Source organism: Anarrhichthys ocellatus, unplaced genomic scaffold (genome assembly GCF_004355925.1).
Source record: "Anarrhichthys ocellatus isolate YVR2014 unplaced genomic scaffold, GSC_Weel_1.0 scaffold43, whole genome shotgun sequence".
NCBI classification, from domain to species: Eukaryota; Metazoa; Chordata; class Actinopteri; order Perciformes; family Anarhichadidae; genus Anarrhichthys; species Anarrhichthys ocellatus.
Genome location: NW_022280073.1, coordinates 654059 through 677536, shown reverse-complemented (window position 1 = coordinate 677536; position 23478 = coordinate 654059). Strand labels below are relative to the sequence as shown.

At 44.3% G+C, this 23478-nt stretch overlaps 2 protein-coding genes across 7 annotated transcripts in view; one reads left to right on the top strand and one right to left on the bottom strand.

Moving 5' to 3' along the window:
• ano10a (anoctamin 10a) overlaps nucleotides 1-12723 on the top strand; it is a 54174-nt gene extending 41451 nt beyond the window's left edge. For 5 of the 6 annotated variants that reach the window (XM_031868646.1, XM_031868644.1, XM_031868643.1 and 2 more), the window contains exons 13-14: nucleotides 3191-3307; nucleotides 11655-12723. In XM_031868646.1, the coding sequence (XP_031724506.1) occupies nucleotides 3191-3307; nucleotides 11655-11696 (159 nt within the window). In that variant the 3' untranslated portion in view covers nucleotides 11697-12723. Of the gene's footprint in view, nucleotides 1-3190; nucleotides 3308-6704; nucleotides 6722-11654 lie in introns of all 6 variants that reach the window. The other variant, XM_031868647.1, reaches the window with a different exon arrangement.
• Nucleotides 12724-15147: 2424 nt separating this feature from the next.
• snrka (SNF related kinase a) overlaps nucleotides 15148-23478 on the bottom strand; it is a 42567-nt gene continuing 34236 nt past the window's right edge. Inside the window, exons 5-8 of the mRNA XM_031868585.1 lie at nucleotides 20820-20954; nucleotides 17635-17824; nucleotides 17375-17478; nucleotides 15148-17042 (exon numbers count right to left, since the gene is read on the bottom strand). Coding sequence (XP_031724445.1) covers nucleotides 15857-17042; nucleotides 17375-17478; nucleotides 17635-17824; nucleotides 20820-20954 — 1615 coding nt within the window. The 3' untranslated portion in view covers nucleotides 15148-15856. The remainder of the gene's footprint in view (nucleotides 17043-17374; nucleotides 17479-17634; nucleotides 17825-20819; nucleotides 20955-23478) is intronic.

Below are 23478 nucleotides of genomic sequence, written 5' to 3'. Positions count from 1 at the left end.
AGTACGTGAGACACGCATTATGTAAAGAGAACAGAAATACTCGAGTGGATGCTGAGAACTCTAGTTGTATCAAATGCAATAATACCCTCACAAGCAATGGAGGCAACACCAGTAATTTATCAAAACATTTGGCAAACAAGCAGATCATGAATCTGCAGAAATGCAGTTTTCCACTGTTTGTTGAGCAGCCGTCCATCCTCCACTGCAGGTAACGTTAGTGATGCTTTACAGAGTTTGATCATAAGAACAGGCTAATCAATGAAAGCTAATCACTTCGCTAATTATTTAGCTGCAAATGTATTTTAAAGATTTTGGAACTTTTTTTATTGCTGCTCAAGAAAGACTGTTTGTATACTACATACAAGAATAATAAAGCAATGCTGATTCTTTTCTTAATTAAATGTCTTTTTTTCTCACAATATAAACAAAAGGAACCGATAAGCAGACTCAATTAGAGTACTAGTATTGATAAAATCCTAACGATACCCATCCCTAGACAGGAATTGCTGTGTCCTGGGTTAAAGTCCTGTGTTTGCACCCCTTCCATTTTCCCTTAGTGGACTTTCTCGCATGTTGTACTTGTACGATGTAACTTTCAATAACGGTTGCTCAATATATAACGTCACTTGCTCAGATGTAATACAAAAACGTCGACTGTCGACGTATCCTCCTCTCCTGGTGACTGGGCTGATCCAGGAAAAGGAAATCCAGTGATAAGTAGTGATAACTCCATATCACGTGCCGGAGAGTCTGAGTTTGAATATTATATTCTGCTAATGTCAGATTACACATGAAACTGCAGAACTAGCAGTTCCTCATCAGTTGGATTGAAATGTTAGTATCTCAATTCACAGTAAAGCGGTGCCATGGTAACAGCTTTAAGTGCCGAAAGAGCAGTCTAGTCAGCCATGCAGCCGCATGCTCTCAAAGACATGTCTGCTCTCATGGTTAAAGATGACAGTCTTTGGATTAGGACCCCCACTGGGTTCTAACTAGACATGGGGGATCATGTGGGTGAAGGAGAAGACCAGTCAAGTTCCATGTAGCGATGACAATGAAATCACCTTTAAAACTGCATTTGAATTTCCATCACATCCTTTAGTGTCGGGCACAACAGAATTTATTGTCAGACCTTGAACAGAACAACATTTCAGACGTCACGTTCTCAGGCGCCGTCCTCTCAGTCTCAACTTAACCTTGCGCCGCTGAATCACTCAGAAATATAAATTAGCCTCCAATAGCATTAGCAATCAACTAAGAGCCGGCGTGTTTATTGTGCACTTTCCATCAATGTGACAAGTCCCCCGGGTCAGGGGTTTCTTCTCTCGTTCCGTTGTTAATTAGCGGAGCTGCTGTGCTGACTGGAATGACAAAAAATCTGAGCTTCTGAAGCCAGAAATGTAAAAAACTCTTTGAAATGGCAAAGGCTCAGGACAGACCTTTACTCACCACCAGGGCTCATAATTACCATTTCTGTCTGACAGCTCATCGTGGAAGTAAATCGAGGCAACACAGTTCATCCACACATTTTCCAAAAACCTCACCTTGTGTTACCTGTGCACAAATAATCGGTAACATCCTAGCTAAAGACCCCTGAGGACAATCATTGGACTGTTGGTGACGGGAGTATTTCATCAAATTAAAAAGTCTACAAGGAATGGTTTCAAAAACGTAGGTTAACAACCTTGGTTAAAGCTCATATCAACATTGTGTGGGTGAGCCCTGTGAAGTTAACATTAGAGAGTCACAGAAGCGTATTACCACTGGAAGCTCATAATCATTCGTCTCACCCAAATCACTTCCATCTACAAGCCAGAAACCCATTTCTGTGAAGCAGTCTGCTCCCTGTCTACTGTAGCACGCATCGGTCCATTACCGTGATGAGGAAAAAGGGTCTTGAATCAAAGGAGCTGATGGCAGTTGGCGGTCCTCCAGATGGCACAGGTGTGTGAATGTGTGTGTGGACGGTGGCAGTTGAGAGCTGTTTGCTCAGCGTTAATGGACGTGAATGTGTACTGTCATCTTCATGGGAAAGCACACGTCCTGCTGATTCAGGTGTGTGCAGGTCACCTGTGTCTGATAACCAGAGCAGCTGAGAAGACATTTATCATCACACAATTTGCTGGGTAATAGTTGGTACTGTATCAGCAGTTTTCACACGTACCCTCATATAGCACATGTACTTTAGAGCGTAGAGTGTTGGAACACCAGGTTGCAATAGAATATAGAGGATGGTTTATTGTGATATTTTGGTTCAAAGAAGTCATTAGTACTATCTGCAATAGGACAGTTTGTTATTGTTTGGCTCTGGAGTCCATCATATTGAATTGATCGTAGTAAGTTTTAGATTTTGGTGGTGAAGGTCACTGAGACCTCACGTGCGTCCCATTCTCGTGAACGTCCCAGGAAACAACAGGAGGGAATTTAATTTCATCTGGCACAAACATCCTCTTGAACTTAACAAATTTGGTAGTTCGAGGTCAAAGATCAGGTGACTGTCGTCTGACTGACCAGATGCAGACTGTGCACATTGTTAGCAGCATTGTCCTCTACAAGCTGCTATCTGCGCTGTGGCAAGATCACCGTCGCGGCGTCCTGTGCTCAGCGCCGCCCAAGACGATTGTGATTGGTTTAAGGAAATACAAATAAGGGTTTTTTCGCCTCTATATCAGAATGATAACGTGTTGAGTCAGCCCTTTCTTTAGCGCTGACACAGAAGATATCTGTGCTGACATTTTGGACGGACATGGATGTAAACTCTGACTTGACTGGATGGTGGATGCATAGAACCTCAAGGAGGCCTTTTTATTTTTATTTTATTAGCTTCATTTGTACACTAGTAGATATCGTGGGTCTAGAGTCGCAGCCCTTTTATGCATTGCTCCCCAAGTCTAGGACAGGTCGGCAAGATAACGGTCATGTGTCTCACTTGTTGATAACCAGACAGAATACAGAAAGCCTCCCATACAAGCAAGAAGCTCAGATGCCTGTAGTTCAGACACAGAGCCTCACCCGGGAACTATTGATACCATGTGTCCTGTATACCATCAAAAACATAATCAAGTTATGTCGATCTTTCTTTCAAAGCATGCCCTCCTTACTACATTTTCTTTTTTAAAGGATGCACATACAAACATCAGGGTCTAAAGTATCTGTTACTCCATGTGATGTGTCTGTTGTGTGATTTCAGCATGGGCTGCTGGCCTTCAAGTTCATCCTGACCTTCCTCATCCCAGATGTTCCCAAACACATCCAGATCAATCTGGCCCGCCTGGAGTTTGAATCCCTGGAGGCCCTCAAGAAGAAGGTAAAACCTGACAACACAGTCACTTCCACGTAAAGCCACTCGACAACAACAGCGACGACTATACAAGAAAAGAATGCAGCACAATTAGACGATTGTAGGCTTCTCATGTTTAGAATATCGGAACCAATTTATATATTTTAATGACGGAACAAGCCTGTCATATTGTGGTGGACCCTTTATATCACAACTATAAAGTATAACTGAAGCAGTATCCTCGAGCAAAAATACATCAAATTAAAATAAAACCAGTGATACAATAAAATAAAAATATACATGTTATTAGCATTGAACGGTCAGAGTGTCTACTTATGAATGACATTACCTATCAAGATGCTGGAAAGGATCTATTCTATATAACCAACGAGGGGAAACCAGATAGTATTATATATTATAAATCATCCGTTTAAAGGTAACCTCGGTTTCTTGATTTGAAGACGCATCATGACCTCCTTGATCCAATGTATAAAAGAGCGAGGGCTTAAAAAGGGTTAATCGTGGCGCTAACAGTAACACGAGTCTTAGGCAAAAGGTTTGTGAGTGGATGTCTAAAAGAAGCAGCTGAGTAAATGCAAAACGTCCTCTGAGCTGCATTGTCCACAGAAAGTGACGCAAACAGAACTTTAGTTACATTAACTAGTGAGAGAGACACGAGTGCAACAAGATAAGCTGTTTCTGAAGACTGATGAACTGGATTCAATTTATCTCTGCGCTTGTTTGCTGCTGTTAAAAAAATAAATAAATAATAAATAAAAAAGAAGAAAGTTTGTGAAAAATCCAGACCTTGAAAGTGTCTATAAATAGACATGGGTCTTTAAAAGTGCTTGAATTTATATATTTTGTGCAAGAATATAAATTAAAGTTCTGATGTTTGTATTTACTATGTAACAGCACAGTTGAGAAGTGCGCACACATTCCAGGCTCTCTTTGTTTAACTCTTCTGTAGAGCCTGCTACTTCTCCGTGTTGTTGCAGTAGTTAACCTCCATCCCTGTCTCAAACTCTGACGTGTTGGGTCTTTGCATTAGAAGGTCCTGGGCTTGGGAAATCCTTGAATTTTATGTTTGAGAAGCAGTGGGAGCTCTGGGCATGTTATCCGACTTCCAATGAAACTCCCGCATTACTACATAGACACATGCCCTGACTTCTAAGAGTGACAGAAGACCATGAACAGATCTCTCAGCACTAGATGTTTCATATGTGTGCGTGCTTCTTAAAAAGGAGCAGCACACACACAAAGGGGAGGTAGTCTGATGCCAGAGACGCTGACAGGGTTTGAGCCTCCGATGCACAGCACTAGGTCATGTCTGACCCCATTAAGGAAGGTCCTACTGGAATGTGTTGTGGTGATGGCCTTGAGCATTAACAGTGTGTGAGAGTTTGTCCTCATCAGCACCGTTATCCAGTTCAAACGCTTAGTGACCAACAGGCTGGGTCTTCATATCAAAGTCAAGGACGCTTCCTTGGTAGGACGAGGACTGTTTTTGTTTTACACATGGCATCAACAGTGTCTGTGAACGTCAGGATGTTCCCAGATACTAAAACCTCCCACAGACTGATCACAGAGGGAAACAGATGGCGTGGTTTCAAATGACTTCCTTTGTTTTCTCAGCCTCAACCAGCAGGAAGCCAGATTCACACAATTCTCCCGCTTTGGAAACCTGAGCAAAATATTCAGTTTCCACTCTTAAAGTAAAGCGGCAATCATCAGCACACTTGAACAGCTTAACGTTACTGACCTGCAGTGGGAATTCATTGCTTTAAAACCAAAATGGTATCGTGTATATATCACACCTTTTACTGCAGAGCTAGTCTTTAGCTCAGACGCTGCTGGAGAAGGTGTGTCTGCTTTGTAAATATAATCAACACATAATGGGCGTGTGAGCATTAGTCCATTGTGAGGGACTAGTGATTAGTTGTCTAAGAATAGACTATATTCAATTTTGTGTATCAATTCCTAAAAACATTTTAATCCATTTTCCAGTAATAGTCTACATGCAGTACATGATGTTGGATGTTATAAGGACATAAAGTGATAAATCAGATCCCACTGTTCTGTTCACAGTTCTGAACTTTTATGCATATGGCGGCATGTTCTTAATACTTTTACATAGGGGTGTCATGATAAACCGGTATAGAGAATAATTAAATAATCTCTCGCCTCTTAAGTCACGTATTTCTACAGCTATGTTACAGACTCTCCCCTCCCTCTGCTCGTATCTTAAGTGTAATTCATCTGATAAAAAAGAGTCAAAAAGCACAATAAACAAAGTTCAGAGATGAATTTGACTGATAGCATTTCATTTTTCTGATTTTTATATAGATATCGCAATAATATCGTTATCGGGAACTCTTTTGGCCACAATAATCCTGTCGGGAAAATGTAAAATTGTTACAGCCTTAAAATGACAGTTTTCATAAAATACAATTGACAGAATTGCAATATATGGCGAAATATGGCAATATATTGAATCCTCCACCTGTAACATGATACATATCGTATTGCCAGCATCTTGCCAATACACAGCTCTACTGGTGACCATGTTAACCAAGTTCTTCATGTGTGACCTATGAAGTCAAACTCCGCTAATTGCTGTATAAGCAGTTTTATTTGTGTAGATATAATTCTTGCATCTGCATACATTGCGATGGTATTGCTGATAGAAAATTTTGTCCAGCCCTAGTGTATCTTCTTCTGATTATCGTGTATAATCAGAAGGTTATGTCCTCACACATACATTAGGATAAACACACACACACGTGGTGGTCCCGTTGAGGCCGTAATAACTCCCTCGTCAGGCTACCAGCCTCCCCACACAACGTACACAGCGATGTTATGCTTACATCCATTAGAACATGCTCGCCCATAGCTTCCCATTTAGCATTAAGTATGAGCTCTTGATGCCTGTCCCAGAGCACTTTGCCGAAGACAAATGGCGTGCCCTATGTTAATAGTATTGACACGGCTCCTCTGCGGTAAAGCATTAGCTTGCTCGGCACCGCAGCCATTTGTTTGATGTGGGCTGACGGAGGCTGAGTGCTTTTCTGATGAGCTGTGTGGCTCTTGGTTCATCATTTCTCTCATGCGTATTCTTTGTCATACGTCTGCTGCTGCACAGTACGCAGCCATTTATACATGTTTGACCCTTTACATACAGCTTCCCCGTCCTCAATGTACATAATCCGGTCGTTGTAACACAGGTTACACACAGATTGTAGGTCAATCCTTACCCCTGAAAGGTCACAATTCACATTGTTACATTAGTCTGTTGGATAAAACTGCAAGTTGCGTACAACGCTAGTTTATTTCCTGTCCTGGTGACATGCTTGCCATGGCCTGGTGTATCCTTTTGTTTCGTTGGGTGTGAACAGTGTTGCTCTGTGGTCTCTTGCTTCTGCAGAGATCGCTCCGTGGAGGGTGAGTAGCTCTGGCTATGTGAGTTTGGGTGATATTTGGTTTGGAGACTGGAGTGACGTTTTAAAAGGGTTTTGTGTTTTCTCTGTTGTGCACTTGGATGCTCATCTAATCTCCTAACTCCAGTGGTTTGTTTGTGAGTCTGTGATATAACATGAGTGAGTTTGGATATTTAGCAGAATCCCCTTCCCCCCGGCTATAACCGGGATTTAAACCAGTCGATTTAACAGTCAGCATGGCATCATACTTAACCTCATCACAGGTCATTTACTCAAGTTAAATGTATGAACCGGTGCGTAAATGGTTTCCTTTTCCCCCCGTAGCTTGTTGAAGAGCCCTGTTTGCAGCGGATGAGTCTGTTTGACCTCAGACACACAGGCAGACAGACAGAAAATTACTGTGACTGAGTTAGAGACAAATAAAGGTAGTTAGACTGCTAGACGATGCACAGCATTACAATGTATTGACTGAAGCAGACAGAAAGACAGTCGAGACGGTTGGGGAACAAAATTAGGCTGCGTAGTTAGAAGAGACCAAATGAACACAAATGTTGCAGAAACATTTATATTTGGGTTTTGATTATGTCATTTTCTTTTTGTGGCGTTCAAACTAGTGACGCCAGAGTTGGTGCGCACATATTACAGTAGGAGGGAAGAACTACACTCAGACTCTTAACTTTCATCAGCATACATTGACCCTCACGCAGGACAAGGACAGAGAGAGGGTGGAGCTAAGTGAAACTTGATGCTAAATATATTTTTAAGCGACAAAAATGTTGCACTTATCCTCCATGAACTGAAAACGCACTGTGAAAGAATTACAGTTCTTAGATACACGGACAAATTCCAGACCTGTCAATCACAATGTAGCCCGCCCTAAAGCATACTCTGCTTTATGGTCTATTTGACTCTAAATGGACCATAATTTACTAAATGAACATCATGCTGTATTGAAGAAGACTTGAAACTAGAGATTGAGACCATAAACTCATGTTTACAATGTTTACTGAGGGAATAAATCAAGAGAGAAGTAGAGTTATTTTATCATAGACTTCTATACAACCAGAGGAGTCGCCCCCTGATGGTCATTAGAGAGAATGCAGGTTTTAAGCACTTCTGCATTGGTTTCACTTTTCAGAACCGGAGTTTGCTGCCTGGTACAAACGCATGTTGACTTCTCATCATAATACCTTAATCTGAATGAATTTTAAATGACAGAAATGAACTAAAATAATATTCTGTTCACCATATCTTCATCATACTAGCTGAGAGAAGCTTTTTAGACTTCATCATTCTTCTCAGCAGATGTCGGCACATCAACTTCTACAGATCAGTAGTTGCTGACAGCTCTGACTGCAGGCTATGATATTAATGTAGCTGCTCATTGGCTCTGTGCCAACATGCACACCGACAGTCACAGGAGGGCATGTAGGATGAAGTGGTGAGGGAGATCTCACGTTCCCACAGGAGACACTTGATCAGATGGACAAGTGACTTTCTTGGCTGCACTTCTCCAGCTACAAGTCACCTTCCTTCACACCGCCATCTGAGCAGATCAATCACAGCAGAAAGAGCACTTCATACCTCAACCCTGACTTCATTAGACAGAGTAGATACAGCTGAGAACTTCCATGTGATGTCATCGCAGTGAATACATATGAAAAGACACTTCCTGAAAGCATCCCTGTATTGTACACATGCCTCCATGGACTGTATGAAAAGATGGACGATGCGTCTCCCCTTCCTCCCACTGTACAAAAATGAAGCCAAAATAACCTGGATTCGGGCGCCGCCATCTTGTGCAATTGGAGCCAGTGTCTTCGCAGTAGTGACCGGGAAGTGGAGCCGTGGTATCGAGGTCCGGCCCATACACCAGCCCCGACCCAATCACGAGCCGAGCACGGCCGCATCTTGTTGGCGCGAGAGCCTGCTAGCTGTTATGTTAGCACCACAGTAGCCGTTTGGCTAGAAAGACACAACAACTCACCATAGATCTTCATAAATACATTTATAATCAAACTGACACGGCAGGCTCGTGATTCGTGTTTAAGAAGCGTCATCTGTGTGTCTGATATCAACAAACATGGCAGTACGACGGCACCGGCTAACCTATGGAATTGTTGCTAAGCTAGCAAGCAACACGGTGAGTGACTGTGAACCATGTACTATATATAAGGATATTTATATACAGTCTATGTTTGAACCAGACAATCACGATTATGGAAAGTTACATCCCGCCACGGTCCCTGAGCGTGTCCACAATATCAAAGGTGAAGAGTACGTTGTAGTTGCAGTACATTATGTCACGGATTACTACAAGTGGTGGGTGAGGCGGAGGTTACTGTCCCCAGTGATGTCTAAACAACGAGTGCTTGGGGCTGGTTCTGGATCGCTGTTGCCGGACTGTAAAGAATTGTATTCAATATCGGGCTTTGACCAATAAACGTCAGTATGTAGAGCTGAAACAATTAGCGGATTAGTCGATTAGTCGATGGCCGACGAGTGGCGACTCTTTTGATGATGGATTAGTGGTTTAATGCTGCGGGTAATGTGAACATTTGCTGCTAGAATTCAGCAGTGTTTAAGGAAGGATCCATGAAGGCCAGAGGCCTCCATCAGACAGTCACGCAGGGATAACAACTCTCACCCTTCATGCTACATGCAGAGTGCTGTCATCCCAGCCAGTGGCCCCCCTCTTTGTGTTAGTTACCGGTAGATTGTAAACGGAAGTTAGAGCGTCTTTAGCTTCTGTACTGTGACGTATTCTCCAGTGAAACAGAATATTTGAGCGGCGTGCGGTTACCAGAGGGGTTGAAATCATATCCTTTGCTTTTGATTGGACCGCTAAAAAGGGGGCGGGCTTAGAATGTAGTGCGCTACGGAGCACTGTTCACTCCACACACACCTCCCTTGTCGCTAAAAGTTGCAGATTTATTTATTGATAGATGGATGTCGTGATATTGATGGTGCTAGCTTACGTAAGCACACGTCGTATTTAGTTTACAGAAAGAAAAGATGATTGGATTTTGATATAACTCTAGATATATTGAGATTTTGTGTTAAGTAGGCGCACATATCACCAATCTTTTAAAAATGTAAACTTTAGTTTGAAACTCTCCTGATTGGCCAATAAGCAGAAGCTACAACTCACCAGTAAACCTTTAGCTAAGAACTCGTTTAGAACTCTGTGAAAAGCCTCTGAAAGAAGTAATCCCACCCTCAGGCCAATAGGAACCTCCCTCTGTGGCACGCTGTCATAAACTGCATTAGAGTGGCACAAAGCCACCACTCTGCTAACAAGTGTCCTGCTGCAATAGTGACTTTTCAGTTCAGTGTTGAACCAAACCCTCAAGTATCTCTTGATATCACGAGTAAGAGTTTAGAGGTATTCAGTTAGAGCAGTTATTATCTTTTTACTTTGCAAACCCATCCCCCCAGAAATCCCTACAAAGCTGTGGGCGTCCTGTTCATTAAAACGGATTCGTTCTCTGGATTCTCCGGTCTTTCAGTTGGTTATTAAAAAGGCTTTAATTGCCTCTTTTGGTGTTTAGCCCCCTTGAAGAATCCGCTCAGAGGGCTAAACGGCTGCCTCAGCACAAACCCCTCCGTGGAAACAGTCTGTGGGACAGAAGAACCGGCCGCTTCGCGTCTCGCCAGAAGCATGAAAGAATAAATTGATTACAAAGTAACTCTGCCAAGATCAGGCTCCGGGGAAGTGGAGCGTCTTCAAAGCTGCGGGGCATTATTAGAGAGCAACCGGGACGCGTTGGAGAGCATCGGGGCCAACCGTGTGTAGAGTACGGCCCTTATTCTACACACACACACGCACACACACACACACTGTCTTGCTCTTTTCTGCTCCTGTGTAACCTCGTGGGAAAAACCCCAGTGGTGTTTGGACAGCTGCGAGAAGACCAGCCCTGTGTTTCAGGATCAGGTTTTGGCTCGCGGTGCAGCTCCGGCTCCCCTTTCCCTCTAAAGCTGTGCGCTGTCAGCAGAGCGCCACTAACAATCTCGGTAAATAAAACCAAATGGCTAGAAGCTTCTGATTGTGGTCCTCACATTCATGGAGCCTGTTGTGTTTCAGGTGTTCCAGACGCTCTCCAATCATTGACTGTGTCCACCATGTATTGCATTAGAAACGTACATGAATAAGACTATCCTGCTGCCTGCTTTCCTGTCTTAGCAATTAGTTGTACGGGTCGTTGCAGCCTCTGACAGGGAGTTCTCTTCCCGGAGTCGGCGGATGCTCTCTACTCCCGGCGGTGGTCTCCTGGCCGCGGGAGATGACGGTGTGGCTCATTTACTCGTTTATGCCACTTAAGTCCCGTTAAGCGGGACTTAAGTCCCGTTAAGCGGGACCGAGCAGCCCCTGGCACGGTGAACACACAGAGGGCGTAACGTCAACTATCAGGCGTCTCCCAGACTTTCAGCGGTTTGGTTGAATTGTGCGTATTCTTATCTTGCTGTTACTTAGTAGTTAGTTACTGATTGTGCTCTCAGAAAAATGGATGTGGGGCCCTGAATCTTTGAGGCTTACTGAGGCCGCTCCATTGTAAGTAAAGTAAAGAGTGAACTGACGGATTTTTACGATGCACAGATTTTACTGTCGGCCTTCGTTTTCTCCTCCTAATAAGTCTGTTTGGTTCCGACCTGTCTGATCTCCAGTTAGCTTGACGTAGTGTTAATAAACGGGACCAATGAGACGTTCTGTAAACAGCACCAGGGCCCACAGAGCTCCTCCTCGGCTACGTGCACATCATCAGAGTCATCCTGGTGGGAAGCTGCTTTCTGCTTATCATTCCAATAAACTGCACGGCTACTGTACCAAAGCAGGATGGATGCCAATTCCTTTTAAATAAATGACAGGCTGACCCGCACACGCAGCACGTTACTGCAGCGGAACAAATCCACATGAACCTGTCGCTCTGTTTCAGAAAATGCTCGAGGCCTCGGAGCTCAGCAAGACCATCCAGTGAGGAGGAGAGGAGGACCTGCAGACGGTGACGGACCGCCGGCACCCGCTTCACACAGCCTCACACAGTTTATACAGGACACGTGTACGTATCAAGACCACACCCCTACGGAGCTCGTGGGGCTGATTTTATTTTTTTGCTTATCTGCAATATCTTCACAGCAGGTGGTGAAATCACAGATGAATGCTGTATTATGACGTACTGTAGCTCATATGAAGTGATGATGAAAGGACTTTTTTTCTGTTCTGTCATATGTGTGAGTAATGGTGTGAACACAGTAAACCAAAGCCTCCAGTTATTCACCGACTGGCTAAACTATTAAAGCTGCTCGTTGTTGACGACATGTGATCATGTTGTATTGTGCACTCCAAGTAAAGAAGCAAATGAAGCCATAAAGTTCCAGTCTCATACGCAAGCCAACACATTATTGTGAAATCTCTACTGAATACGTCGGTGGTGTTGAAATGTTAAACACTATTTTACTTTGAAAAGCATCTTCGTTTATGTGGTCTGAATTCTGCTCTTTGAACTTTTCATGAGGTCATTTCAAAAAACTTAATTCGTTAAAAGAAATGTTTAAATGCTAACAAATTCAGAAAGGAAATGAAATTGTCTGATAGAAATAAAAAGCTATAAACATGTTGCTAAAACCTTTTTATTTTTGGATATATGATTGTAATTAAAATCTTGAACAAAATGACTGTTACCAAAATAAGATTTAAAAATTCAAACTTCAATGTGTGGATCCCAAGAAGAAGCAATCAAATGTTTAATGCAGTACATGTATGGTATTTATATTTCAACAGGAAGTCGATGGTCGTGCTTAAAATGTTGTTGCTTCCACAGACTTGTTGTAATGTTGTCTTGCGTTAGCATGCACTGTGACCAGGGTATAGTCAGTAATATGGAGCTCTTTTAACACCCGTGGTGCCTTGAATTGCAATCTGAATATTAGTTTTTTTTCTGTGCTCTGGTATTTACATGACCTGATGTATAGAAAGTGAGGAGAATAAAGTCTGTTGAAAGCTTCTAAAGGAGGAAATGAAATGTTTCCTTGTTGGTTTTCACTGATTCATCTCCTGGAATGTTACGATTCTTTTGGGAGTTAGTTCAAATGAATTCTAAAAGTGCCCCGATACCTCAAAACAATATGACTATCAAAATATGTATTTATGATATATATGTACATTATGTGTATGTATATTTGTAAATATATGTATATATATTAAAAGCCATAGTCGTAGTATAGTATGTCGAAAAAAGATTTTTAAAAGTTTAGAAAACCCTCATATTATAGTATTTGACATAGTATTGTATGTAAAAAGACTGATAAAAGGTTATAGCATAGTATGTCGAGAAAAAGTGAAAAACAAACCACAGTGCAGTATGTCGAAATAAGTCATAAAACAAGTCGTAGTGCAGTATGTCAAAAAAAAGTCACAGGTTTCAAAAGTCATAGTATAGTAGTTAAGTAAAGCTTCTTTTAAAAAGGCATGATTCAGTATGTCGAAAAAAGTAATAGTATAGTACTTCAAAAACAGTCAGGTGAAAGTCATAGTATATGTCTGTTGGAATTTACATCATAAACATATTTAATCATTGCAACCATTAAACGCTGTCCTCACTGCTATATCATAAGAAATCTTAATTATCAATATTAATTCAACATTTACCACTTAGAACACAAAACATAACATGCTTATCATAAACTAGTCAATAATCAGTCAGAGTTGTCTTCCTGCTCTGACACGTCCTCCAAATCACCTTCAACCTCCTGTTGGAACAGGTCGAGGGCCTGTGGCACACTAAATCCTGCTGTCATGTCAGTCAGCTACCTTCATAATGTTATGACAGGTGCCATTGATTTCCACTGACAATATCTGAATATTAGTTATTCTACGCTCTGGTTTTTACATTATCTAATGTACAAAGTAGATTGAAACCGTAATAAAAAAAATAAAAAGGGAAATGAAACGTGCGTCCAGCTGCACCTGCTGTGTGTTTGGCCCGTTATTGGATTGAAGCGCTCGAAGCCTGGAACATGCTTCACTGGATGTGGAAATAAGAGACTTGGTGCCGCATCAACTTCTTAATGTGTCGCTTTAGTGCTGGGAGTTATTCTCCGTGACTCGAGGATCAGCGGTCTCGCCCGGTTTGAAGAAAACATGAAATAAAATCAACCAAGAAAGACTCAGAAGACCACACGTATGAGACAGTATTCCACATTTTATTTTTGGATATTACCATAGCTATATGCAACTTCTGACAACAGGTATCAACTACAGAATTATACACTGAATATTTCTGTCGGTTCCAATTCTTTTTTTTGTTTTTCTTCTTCTTTCCTGCTGCTTTTTGGTCCAGTAACATGGTGGCTGATTCTGTGTCACTGAATGTCAAACATTGAAACACATGCACGTCACTCACCCGGATACAGTCGAGTAAGACGACAGTCAGACGGACCCGACAGTATGAATAGGCTTGCTTTGTTTTCAGCTGAGACGCCCATACAGTAGTACTAATTATAAGGCTAGATCACTGTACAGCTATGCACCAGAGGGCTCACCCGGCTGTTCTAGATGGAGAGACGGAGCACCGTATTTACACTCTATTTACATTTGGTTTGAAAAAGAGAACTCAGACGACAAACGGAGAGAAAGAAACATCAGACAGAGCTTTCCTCTTGTTTTCTGTTCAGTCCAGTGAGGCTGCACACGTTTGGAATAAAATTAAAATGAAACTAATAAAAATGTTTCTGTACAGATAGCTGCAACACACCATATAGCTTATTGCCAGTGCCCTCAGAGAACCCCCCCCCCCCCACCACAGCCCGTCTGTCTCTGGGCTCCTTTAAGAAGCTGGAAGTCTTCTTATCTTTTATTACAGCTCCCCCCCGCACATGTTTCAAACAGCAGATCGCTTCCGAACAAAAATGTACAAGTTTTAAAAAATAAACTTTACTTTTCAACATACTTTATATATACATACCCCACACGCCCACGTGTACAGTAAGCTTTGGGTGACACGTGGGTGCAGGTGGGACTGAGAGAAGCCAGCAGGGGGGGAGGAGGGGTGATGTTGATAGGGAGAGTCAGACACGGCTCATGTTCTTTATCAGCGACACATTTAAAATATGAATAAAACAAATAGGAACACCTCATTTTACATTGGTCAGCAGTAATAATTCAGAATGCACCATAAACACTCGTTCATCAAGTGTCTTTAAATAAAGAGCCACTCAGATCTAACGGGCTGTAACAGATGAGCTGAAACCATTCTAGTGAAACAACATAAAACGGATTGTCTGAGTGCAGTATGAGTCCAGACTGGAGTTACAAATTAAAAACTTCTCTCGTCTTGCGTGGATTCATAGAAATGAAATCCACTTTATAATCCGGCTGCCGGCCAACATTCAGAGTGTGGGGGGGGGGGGTGGGGGTGTTTTTTTTGGGGGGGGGGGGAGTGTTTCTTATGGAGGGTCAGCTGCCTGCTACTGTACAGTAGTTACAGTATGAGGGCTGCTGTTACGAGGGAAAAAAGACATTTTAACAATAAAAATGTACTATTTTGAGAAAACACAGCAGTGTTTTGGGGATAAAGTTGTAATTATAAATGTAAAAAGTCATCAGTCATAACTTTTCAAGAAGGTCACAATATTATGAGAATAAGTTCTTCTGACTTTATTCTTGAAATATTTTGACTTTTTCCTCAAAATTACAACTTTATCAGAAATATGACTTTTTTTAAATGACATTTAGGCTCTCTCTAAATATTAAAAATGTTTGGTGAAATTACAACTATTCCGAAATTATTTTGACTGTTGTCTCCTAAAATGACTCGTGATATTGACCTTTTCACCAAATGATTGACTTAAACTCATAAAAACATTTTCCCCCTCACAGTACAGCTAAAAGAAGTGTACTTCTACCTTTATATTCACCATCAGTCATTTCAATACGTTCTGAAAGCAGCACACTAGTTGCACTGACGTGGTGAGACGTGAAACAAAAGAAAAGGGTCGTAAGCACACTGACAACAGTTAAAAACAAGCGTAAACAGGAAGGTGAAGGCGGGCTCTGCTCCAGCTGAACACAGCGAGTGATCCGACGTGAGAGGGACTGAGAGGGGGCGGGGCTTCAGAGGGACTGAGAGGGGGCGGGGCTTCAGATGACCTGGCAGCAGCTGGCCGGGGCCGAGGTACAGAGCAGGCCGTCCCTGGAGCCCCCGCCCCGCTGGATGTTCACGGAGATGGTCTTCTCGCACAGAGGTAGTTGAAGCACGCCGCTTTTCAGAGCGCTCAGGTTGCTGTGAGCGTCCCTGCCGTGCGGTGCCGTTTTGCGGTGGTGGTGGTGATGGTGATGGGGGGGGTGGTGGTGGTGGTGGTGGGTGCGAGGCAGGGCGGCGGTGGTGGGGAGGGTGATGGTGTCCAGGCTCCCGGTGGAGCCGATGCACATCCTCCAGGCTGATTTCTCCTGGATTTTCACGTTCCCTCCTGAGAGGCCGCGAGGGTCTATGATGAACTTACCCCCTCCCCCTCGACCCCCCCGCCCCGCGCGGTGATGCTGCAGCTGGGAGCTGAGGCACAGACTCATCAGCTTCAGGCTCTCCACCAGCTCGGTGCCGCGGCTCGCCGTGCGGGAAGAGCGAGCCAGAGAGCTGAGGGAGGGGCTAGTGGTGCTACTGTTGTTACAACAGCTGGAGGGGCTGTCCTGTCCTTTGCTGCCCCCTCCTCCTCCCCCCCCCCCACTCCCACCTCCACCACCCCCACCCCCTCCTCCTCCTCCTCCTTCTCCCCCATTACCACCCCCTCCTGGAGGACTCCCCCTGTCCGGACCAGAGGTCCCCCCTCCTTCTCCGGGAGGCTTGCTCTGCCCAGAGCTGCTGCCTCCCCCGTTGCCCCCCGAGCTGCCGGGCGGCCCCTCGCTGCTGTCCCTCCTGTTCCAGCCGTAGCCGAAGCCCGAGTCCTTATCCAGACGCCGCCGGTGGCTCTCCGAGTCGTCATCGCTTGTCTCGGAGCTGGAGCACGACGACCCCCGGCCCTGACTCTTGCGCCTATGGTAGCGCTTCTGCGTGGGCCCCGGGGACGAGGAGGAGGAGGCGGCCCCGGAGCCCACGCCGGCGGCGTTACCGGCCATGTTCATCTTGAGGCGGCTGAGCTTGGGCGGCAGGCCCTCGTCCATGTCAAAGTCGTCGTCCGACTCCCCCTCCTCCTCGAAGATCTGGTTGAGCACGGGGGCGCTCTTCCGGGAGGTGAGGCGGTTGGTGATGGATTGGGGCTTGCGCCTCAGGACCACCTGGGTCGGGAGGGGGGACGGGTCCCGCTCTTCCTCCTCTTCATCCTCCACCAACCTGAAAAATGCACAAGACTTTATTTGTTAGATAAAAAGAGGATCGAAGCAACGCCATGCCAGACAATTTAGAAGGGCTGCAACTAACGATTATCTAATATTTTCTGCATCAATCGATTGGATTCTTTAAGTCTGATGGTACATTTTCAGTGTTTTCTTTTCATTCGGTCATAGTCCAAAACCAAGAAATATTCAAAAGACTTTTTTCTAGAATCACTACTGATCATTATCAAAATAGGGAATCCACTTCTTCTGTCTCCTCTGGTTCTTAACTAACTTCTTGTTCAGGGATAAATGGACATAAATGACGACACCACTGAAGCTGAATCCCACCTGAACAGGCACGTTCGCTGCTTGGCTGCTGCTGAGGTGGATGGAGTGGGGGCCCTGGTGGAACCAGACCCAGGATCGGGGCCCAACGCAGCAGCACCGGCTCCCTGGAATGAGACGGAAATTTAAAGAACATAATAAAATAAAACAGCTACATGCTTTAAAATACATCAAAACAGGATGTTAAGTATACAGTGCAGAAACAAACTGAGCCAAACATTCCCAGCGATGGGGACGGGATGGGACGGGACGGGACGGCGTACCTGTCCCGGAGAGTCGGTGGTGTCCTCGCCGCGGCGGCCCAGCTCTATCAGGCCCTTGGAGCGGTGTCCGTTGAGCAGGTTCTCTGCGCTGCGGGCCGGGGACTGGGGGCCGCCGGCGTGGGAGATGGAGGACGCCGCCAGGCTGTCCTCTATGTCCTGGTGCATGTCCACTCTGGTGGGCCACGACTGCCTGTAGAGGTATGGCAGGAGGATCCCACTATGAGTTTCATATTTCATCCATTCAAATAAATAAAAACCTCTTCTTAAGCCTTTGATCAGTAATTATACAGACCAATACAAACGGAGCAGAGAGGAGAGGCGGAAATCAAAGAGTCCACTGAGATGATGGAAATGTCAAACGATACACTATCTGACCCGAGTGGGACGAATAGATCCACCTCCTCCATCGCTCCACTCTGCTTTGTTTGATCAGGACTCGTGTTACATCACAAGCCCAACAGATGTGAATCTGATTACAGGTTAATTATGTCCACGCTGTATTTATATTCAGCGTCAGTCATCGTCTCAAAACGCTGCCGCACAAAGGTCACACTTTGTTAGCTAGACCACGGCTCCTCCATTCACCCACAGTGAGTAAGGCCCCCCCCCCCCCCCCCCCCCCCCAGGGGGGAGGGCCCCCCCCCCCCCCCCGATGGAACAGAGTGTGCCTCCGGTCTCTAGACCCGGAAGAGAGGAGGAAGGGTTTATCCAGCCGGTTAGTCAGCGTCACAATGGAGAGAGAGAGAGCTGTGAGATGTCCTAACATCATACTAGTGCAGGAGATACGTGTCTCCTGTGTAGAGTAAGTGATGGATAGCAGCTTCTCTCCAAACAACACTGAAAGAGTGTCAGCATTTAGTCATCACTGCTTAGGTCACCATACATACAGCAGGTCAACCCTGTCTCACGTTTAGAGGAACACCTGTTTTGTACCGGACTACAGTCAATTCTTGAGAATATTCAGACATTAGACCCGCAATGGAACATAAATTAAAACACAACTAAAGCAAACATAAAGGACTCTCAGGCTCTGTTAACAGCTAATGTTGTCTAATGGGAGGGAAACCCTGCTGTGTGTTCTCACGTCATGTTGGCTAACATGTTGGTGACATTCTCATGTAAATTAACACAACGGGGAAGATGGAGGACATGTCCATATATATTGTACCATAAGTGTTTTAAATCCCTCAAACACGTGTGACAGACATGTTATGGAGACAGTTTAAGAATAAACAAGTTAAGCTCTACAGCAGCTAGCTGGTGAGCAGTGAAACAGAAGCCGTGCCAGCATTAAACATCCATTCTGCTGCATCTGATGACTTGCACCAATCATAAAGACATGAATAAAAAACACACCTGCAGTGTGTGATTGGCTGTACCGACATTACAACATATGATCTCAAGTGTTACACCTGCTCACTGGTTGTCTAATGTTTTCCTCCGTGTGGACTGGAGGCCTGCTTACCTCACACACACACTGTAACATATCCGAGAGGCCTTATCCACCGTGTGGGTCACACTGAGCCAATTAGCAGGTCACACTGTACTCTGTACAATCCTCTGCACAGGAGGCTAAAGGCCCATCCCACCAGAGCTCACAAACACCAGCAGCTTCTCCACTACTGAGAGGACAGAGGAGGAGAAGCACCTTCACATGCACCACTTTGTGAAGCGTGAGAATAGAGGTGGCAATAATCATAAACACTTTCTGATGCAGTGTTCCGCGACAGAGGCCAGCTCAGCGTTGACACTTCCACTGTGTGTGCAGGTCACTGTTGCCATGTGCTCACCATCTGTGGGCAGCTGGAACATGGGATGACTGACTGATGTCTCCTCTTTACCTTTGTTTACCCTTTACATCTTCAACCATTCCAAGAATAGAGGAAATAATAAACCTTGGACATAAAAAAACCCAAAGGTATTATTCTTAGACTTGTTTCACCACCACAGCTGTCCCGCTGAAGCCTCCTCACTTCCTTATTTGTTCCTGTTCCTTTTATAACTGTACGCCATCCAGCTCTCCCTTCCTGTTAACAGGAACAATGCTGGCAAGGAAGCAAAGAGTGGAACACCTGGAAAGCTGAAGTTATAAACCAGGATGTGTTTTCTTAGTTTATACATTCATGACAACTTTCATCCCTTAACCTCACCAGTGAACGGGAATGTGAAACGTTAAAGGTTCTTTCAAACATTCAGAGCATTAATGGAGCAAAACACAACAAGTATTGTCTACGTAAAGATATAGTGGAGTAATGTCTACCAGAGCAGACAATGAAGCGACTCTCCCTCTGTGTGTGTTGTTATCAGAGCTCGTTTACATAGCCAGGCCGGCAATGTAGGCCTTTTAGTGCATGTTAGTGCATATTAGACTAAATAGAAGAAGTGGACGTAGTTATGCCGTTATGAAGCCTCGAGTTTGGGGTTTTGGCCGTCGCCATTTTGACTTTTTGCAACCGGTGAACCAAAGTGACCATATTTCGCCCTAAAGCATAATTTACTAAATGAACATCATGCTGTATTGAAGAAGACTTGAAACTAGAGATTGAGACCATAAACTCATGTTTACAATGTTTACTGAGGTAATAAATCCAGAGAGAAGTAGAGTCATTTTCTCATAGACTTCTACACAACCAGAGGAGTCGCCCCCTGATGGTCAGTAGAGAGAATGCATCTTTAAGACACTTCCGCACTGGCTTCACTCTTCAGAACAGGTAGCACGTAGCACGTAGCATGTAGCACCCACCCTCCGGTTCCATCCATACGTTTACTATCCACTTATCCACGTTGAGAGCTGGGTGGAGGCAATACATTTGATCACATTGTTGGATTCATCACCTTTAAGTCAGGATATGATGGAGTATCTGTTGACTATTTTCCCTCCCACTCCACCTCCTCCCCTGAGCCCAGCAGGTGGAGGCCCAGTGACCCCATAAATGGAAATGAAACCTTTGGAGATCTAACCTAGTCTTAAGCAAATGTGGCAGAGCTCTGCCAAGGGGAGCCAGACAGGCAGTGGAGCGAGATAGGTCAATTACCCTCTTCACGGCTCGCACCGTGACTCAGATTATGATGATGAGCAGTGATAGTTCTGCTTCACTAGAAGAAGAAAAAATCTGGAATGATGCACACGGGCCACAGCCTGAGGAAGGTCGCCCGTCAGCTCAAATAGAAGCTTGTTCCTTTACCTGAAGTGGGCCTTGATGTTGCTGGGACTGGAGGAGCGGGTCTGGACCTCCTTCTCCTGCTTCTCCCTCAGGATCCTCTCTGCTAGCAGGTAGTATGTGGCTGTGATATGGTTGTACTTGTTGGTCTCCAGGGCTCTGAAACAACACATTGTCAACTATTACAAATGGAAGACAAGACGTGGGCATCTTCCTAGGGCTGCAAGGACTATTTTTATTATAGATTAATCAGAAGATTATTTTGTCAATGAAACGATTGTTTTGTCTAGAAGAAGATAGTGAAGAAAAAAGCATTCCCCCAGTGCAAAGTGACCTCGTTATGTGTCTGGTTTTGTCTGACAAACAGCCCAAAAACACAAGACTTTAAATTTACAAAACCAAAAAGAAATGCAAACAATAATTTGATTCTCAAAAAAGTTGCAGATTCATTTTCTGTCCATAGTTTAAGTAACTGTTGAGCGCTTACAACGTAAACATCACTTTCCATTTCATTAATTTTTCATTCACCGCTTGTTCTGTGGAGCATCGATTTTCAACAAGCAGTTCTGATGATGGTACTACTGCAGGTAGTAGTTATAGGGCTCTACAACAATCCAATAAGAGTGCTCCAATATGGAAGCAACAAACAATGACGTCACACAGTCGAACGCTTCTAAAGGCCCAGGCTATATTAACTGATTGTATGATCTGTCCCTATCTGTCAATCACAGTAAGCCCGCTAGGGGGGGGGGGGGGGGGGGGGGAAATCAATACAGCATAGTATCGCGATATTTAGCGTGGCGATATTGCATCGATACACGGAAGCCAAGTATCGATCTTTCATTATATAAACTATAAACGTTTTGGTAGTAGAAAAATAAAATAAATTGCTTTTTCAGTCCACTAGATGGTGCTGAGTTGTTTTCTGGTGAGGTCAGCAGAGGTCCCGGGTCAGTGGTTGGTAGGAAGTTGGTCAAAACAGACGGGAGAGAACGTAGGGTAAAGCACAACTGTAGTGACGACGACGACTCTCTCTCTCTCTCTCTCCCTCTCCCTCTCTCTCTCCCTCCAGATGCATCAAAGAGTGATGCTCAGTGGGGGGGGAAGCCTGTGAGCTGTAGATGTACGGTTTGTCTCTTGTGAGCTTATCCACAGAGCATCTATATGAGAGAGACACTAGTGTGCTCGTCCGTGAGCACACACGTAAGCACTCCCTGTTGGTGTGAAAACAGATCTATGACGTTGTATTTGTGGTGGTGTTGTAGCTCTGAAGGCAAGGGAGGAGAGACAAGGAAACGGGCGCAAATGGAGAACGTCGACTCGACGCTAGGGTTGCGGAAATTCTGAAAAATATCTGAAAAAGTATTGAACAATTTTCAATTTGTTAAAGTGGACTGATTTGGGGGTAAAACACACCTTTAAGGAGTTTTTCCTGATCTGATGCAAGGGTCCAAGGACAGAGGACGTCGTATGTTGCACAGACTGTAAAGCCCTCTGGGGAAAATGTGTTATTTGTGACTCTAGGCTATACAAATAAAATTCCAACTGTATTAAAATGAGCAACACTGGGCTTTATGTCATGTTAAATGTCTGCCCGTTTCATTGAATTGTAAACGAGCACTTCATTCAGCAGTCGTCATCCTCCAGATCCCGCCTACATTAGCCGCCCCCAGAGTGCAACTGATCCTTGCCTTTGGGAACGCTCACACCAACGCAGGCAACCGGCTGACCGACGCAGACGTGTGTCATGGAGGACGTCCATGGACAGGAGACAGAGGTCTGAGAGGGACATTGTGTTTCTGGAGAGGGGTCATACGGAAGGGTTTGTTGTTTTGTTGTTCAACTACACTGTTGATGTTTTTTCCATTTCCATTAGGAAGGTTTACAATGATGTCTGCTTATGACACTATAAATACAACCTGAGCAAATAATTCACCTGCTATTTACATTTTATTACAGTCAGCTCCCGTGAAAAGTTTCCACTTTGAATATTCATAACTATTCATAACCTTCGCTACCCCAGTGGATGCTCAAAGTGGTGTGTGTGTTCTCTCCATCGCACCACAGGAAGGCTGAGGTGAGCTGTTAAACTAGGCTGACAGGAGCAGGTGTCAACTTGAAATGGTGACTCTGTAATCAACAGCTGTTCTCTCTTTTATTCCCTTTTATTTTCTCTTATGCAACTCTGTCTCAGCGTGTAGCAGCACACCAGGATTCTCTCATAGCTGCAGGGTAAACACGTGTGCTGTGTCTTAGTGAAACAGAAAACGGGTTCACTCACATTTTACTCACAAAGGGGAACAGTGTCACTGCCATCAAACTATGACTTTGATAAGATGCCAGCTAAACTACCTGGGTACTGATAGTGAAAGTTCCATCACGATCTATTATTGCCCGTCATTTTACATGTGTAAATTAAAATAAGACATTGGTGTATTTTGAAGGCAGAGACTGATTCTAATCTATTACGCTTTTTGTCAGATTCCTCGAGTATCTCCTCACGGTCTGCCGGCTGCTCTTCATACAGCCCCGTCTCTGTAACTAAGAAACAAAGTGGATCAGGCCGAGCCACTACGGGGCTGTGCCCAATGTCTTTATTGTCTTTACATTCAAACTTTCTATGTGAGCCTCCCTTTGTGTGTGTGTGTGTGTGTGTGTGTGTGTGTGTGTGTGTGTGTGTGTG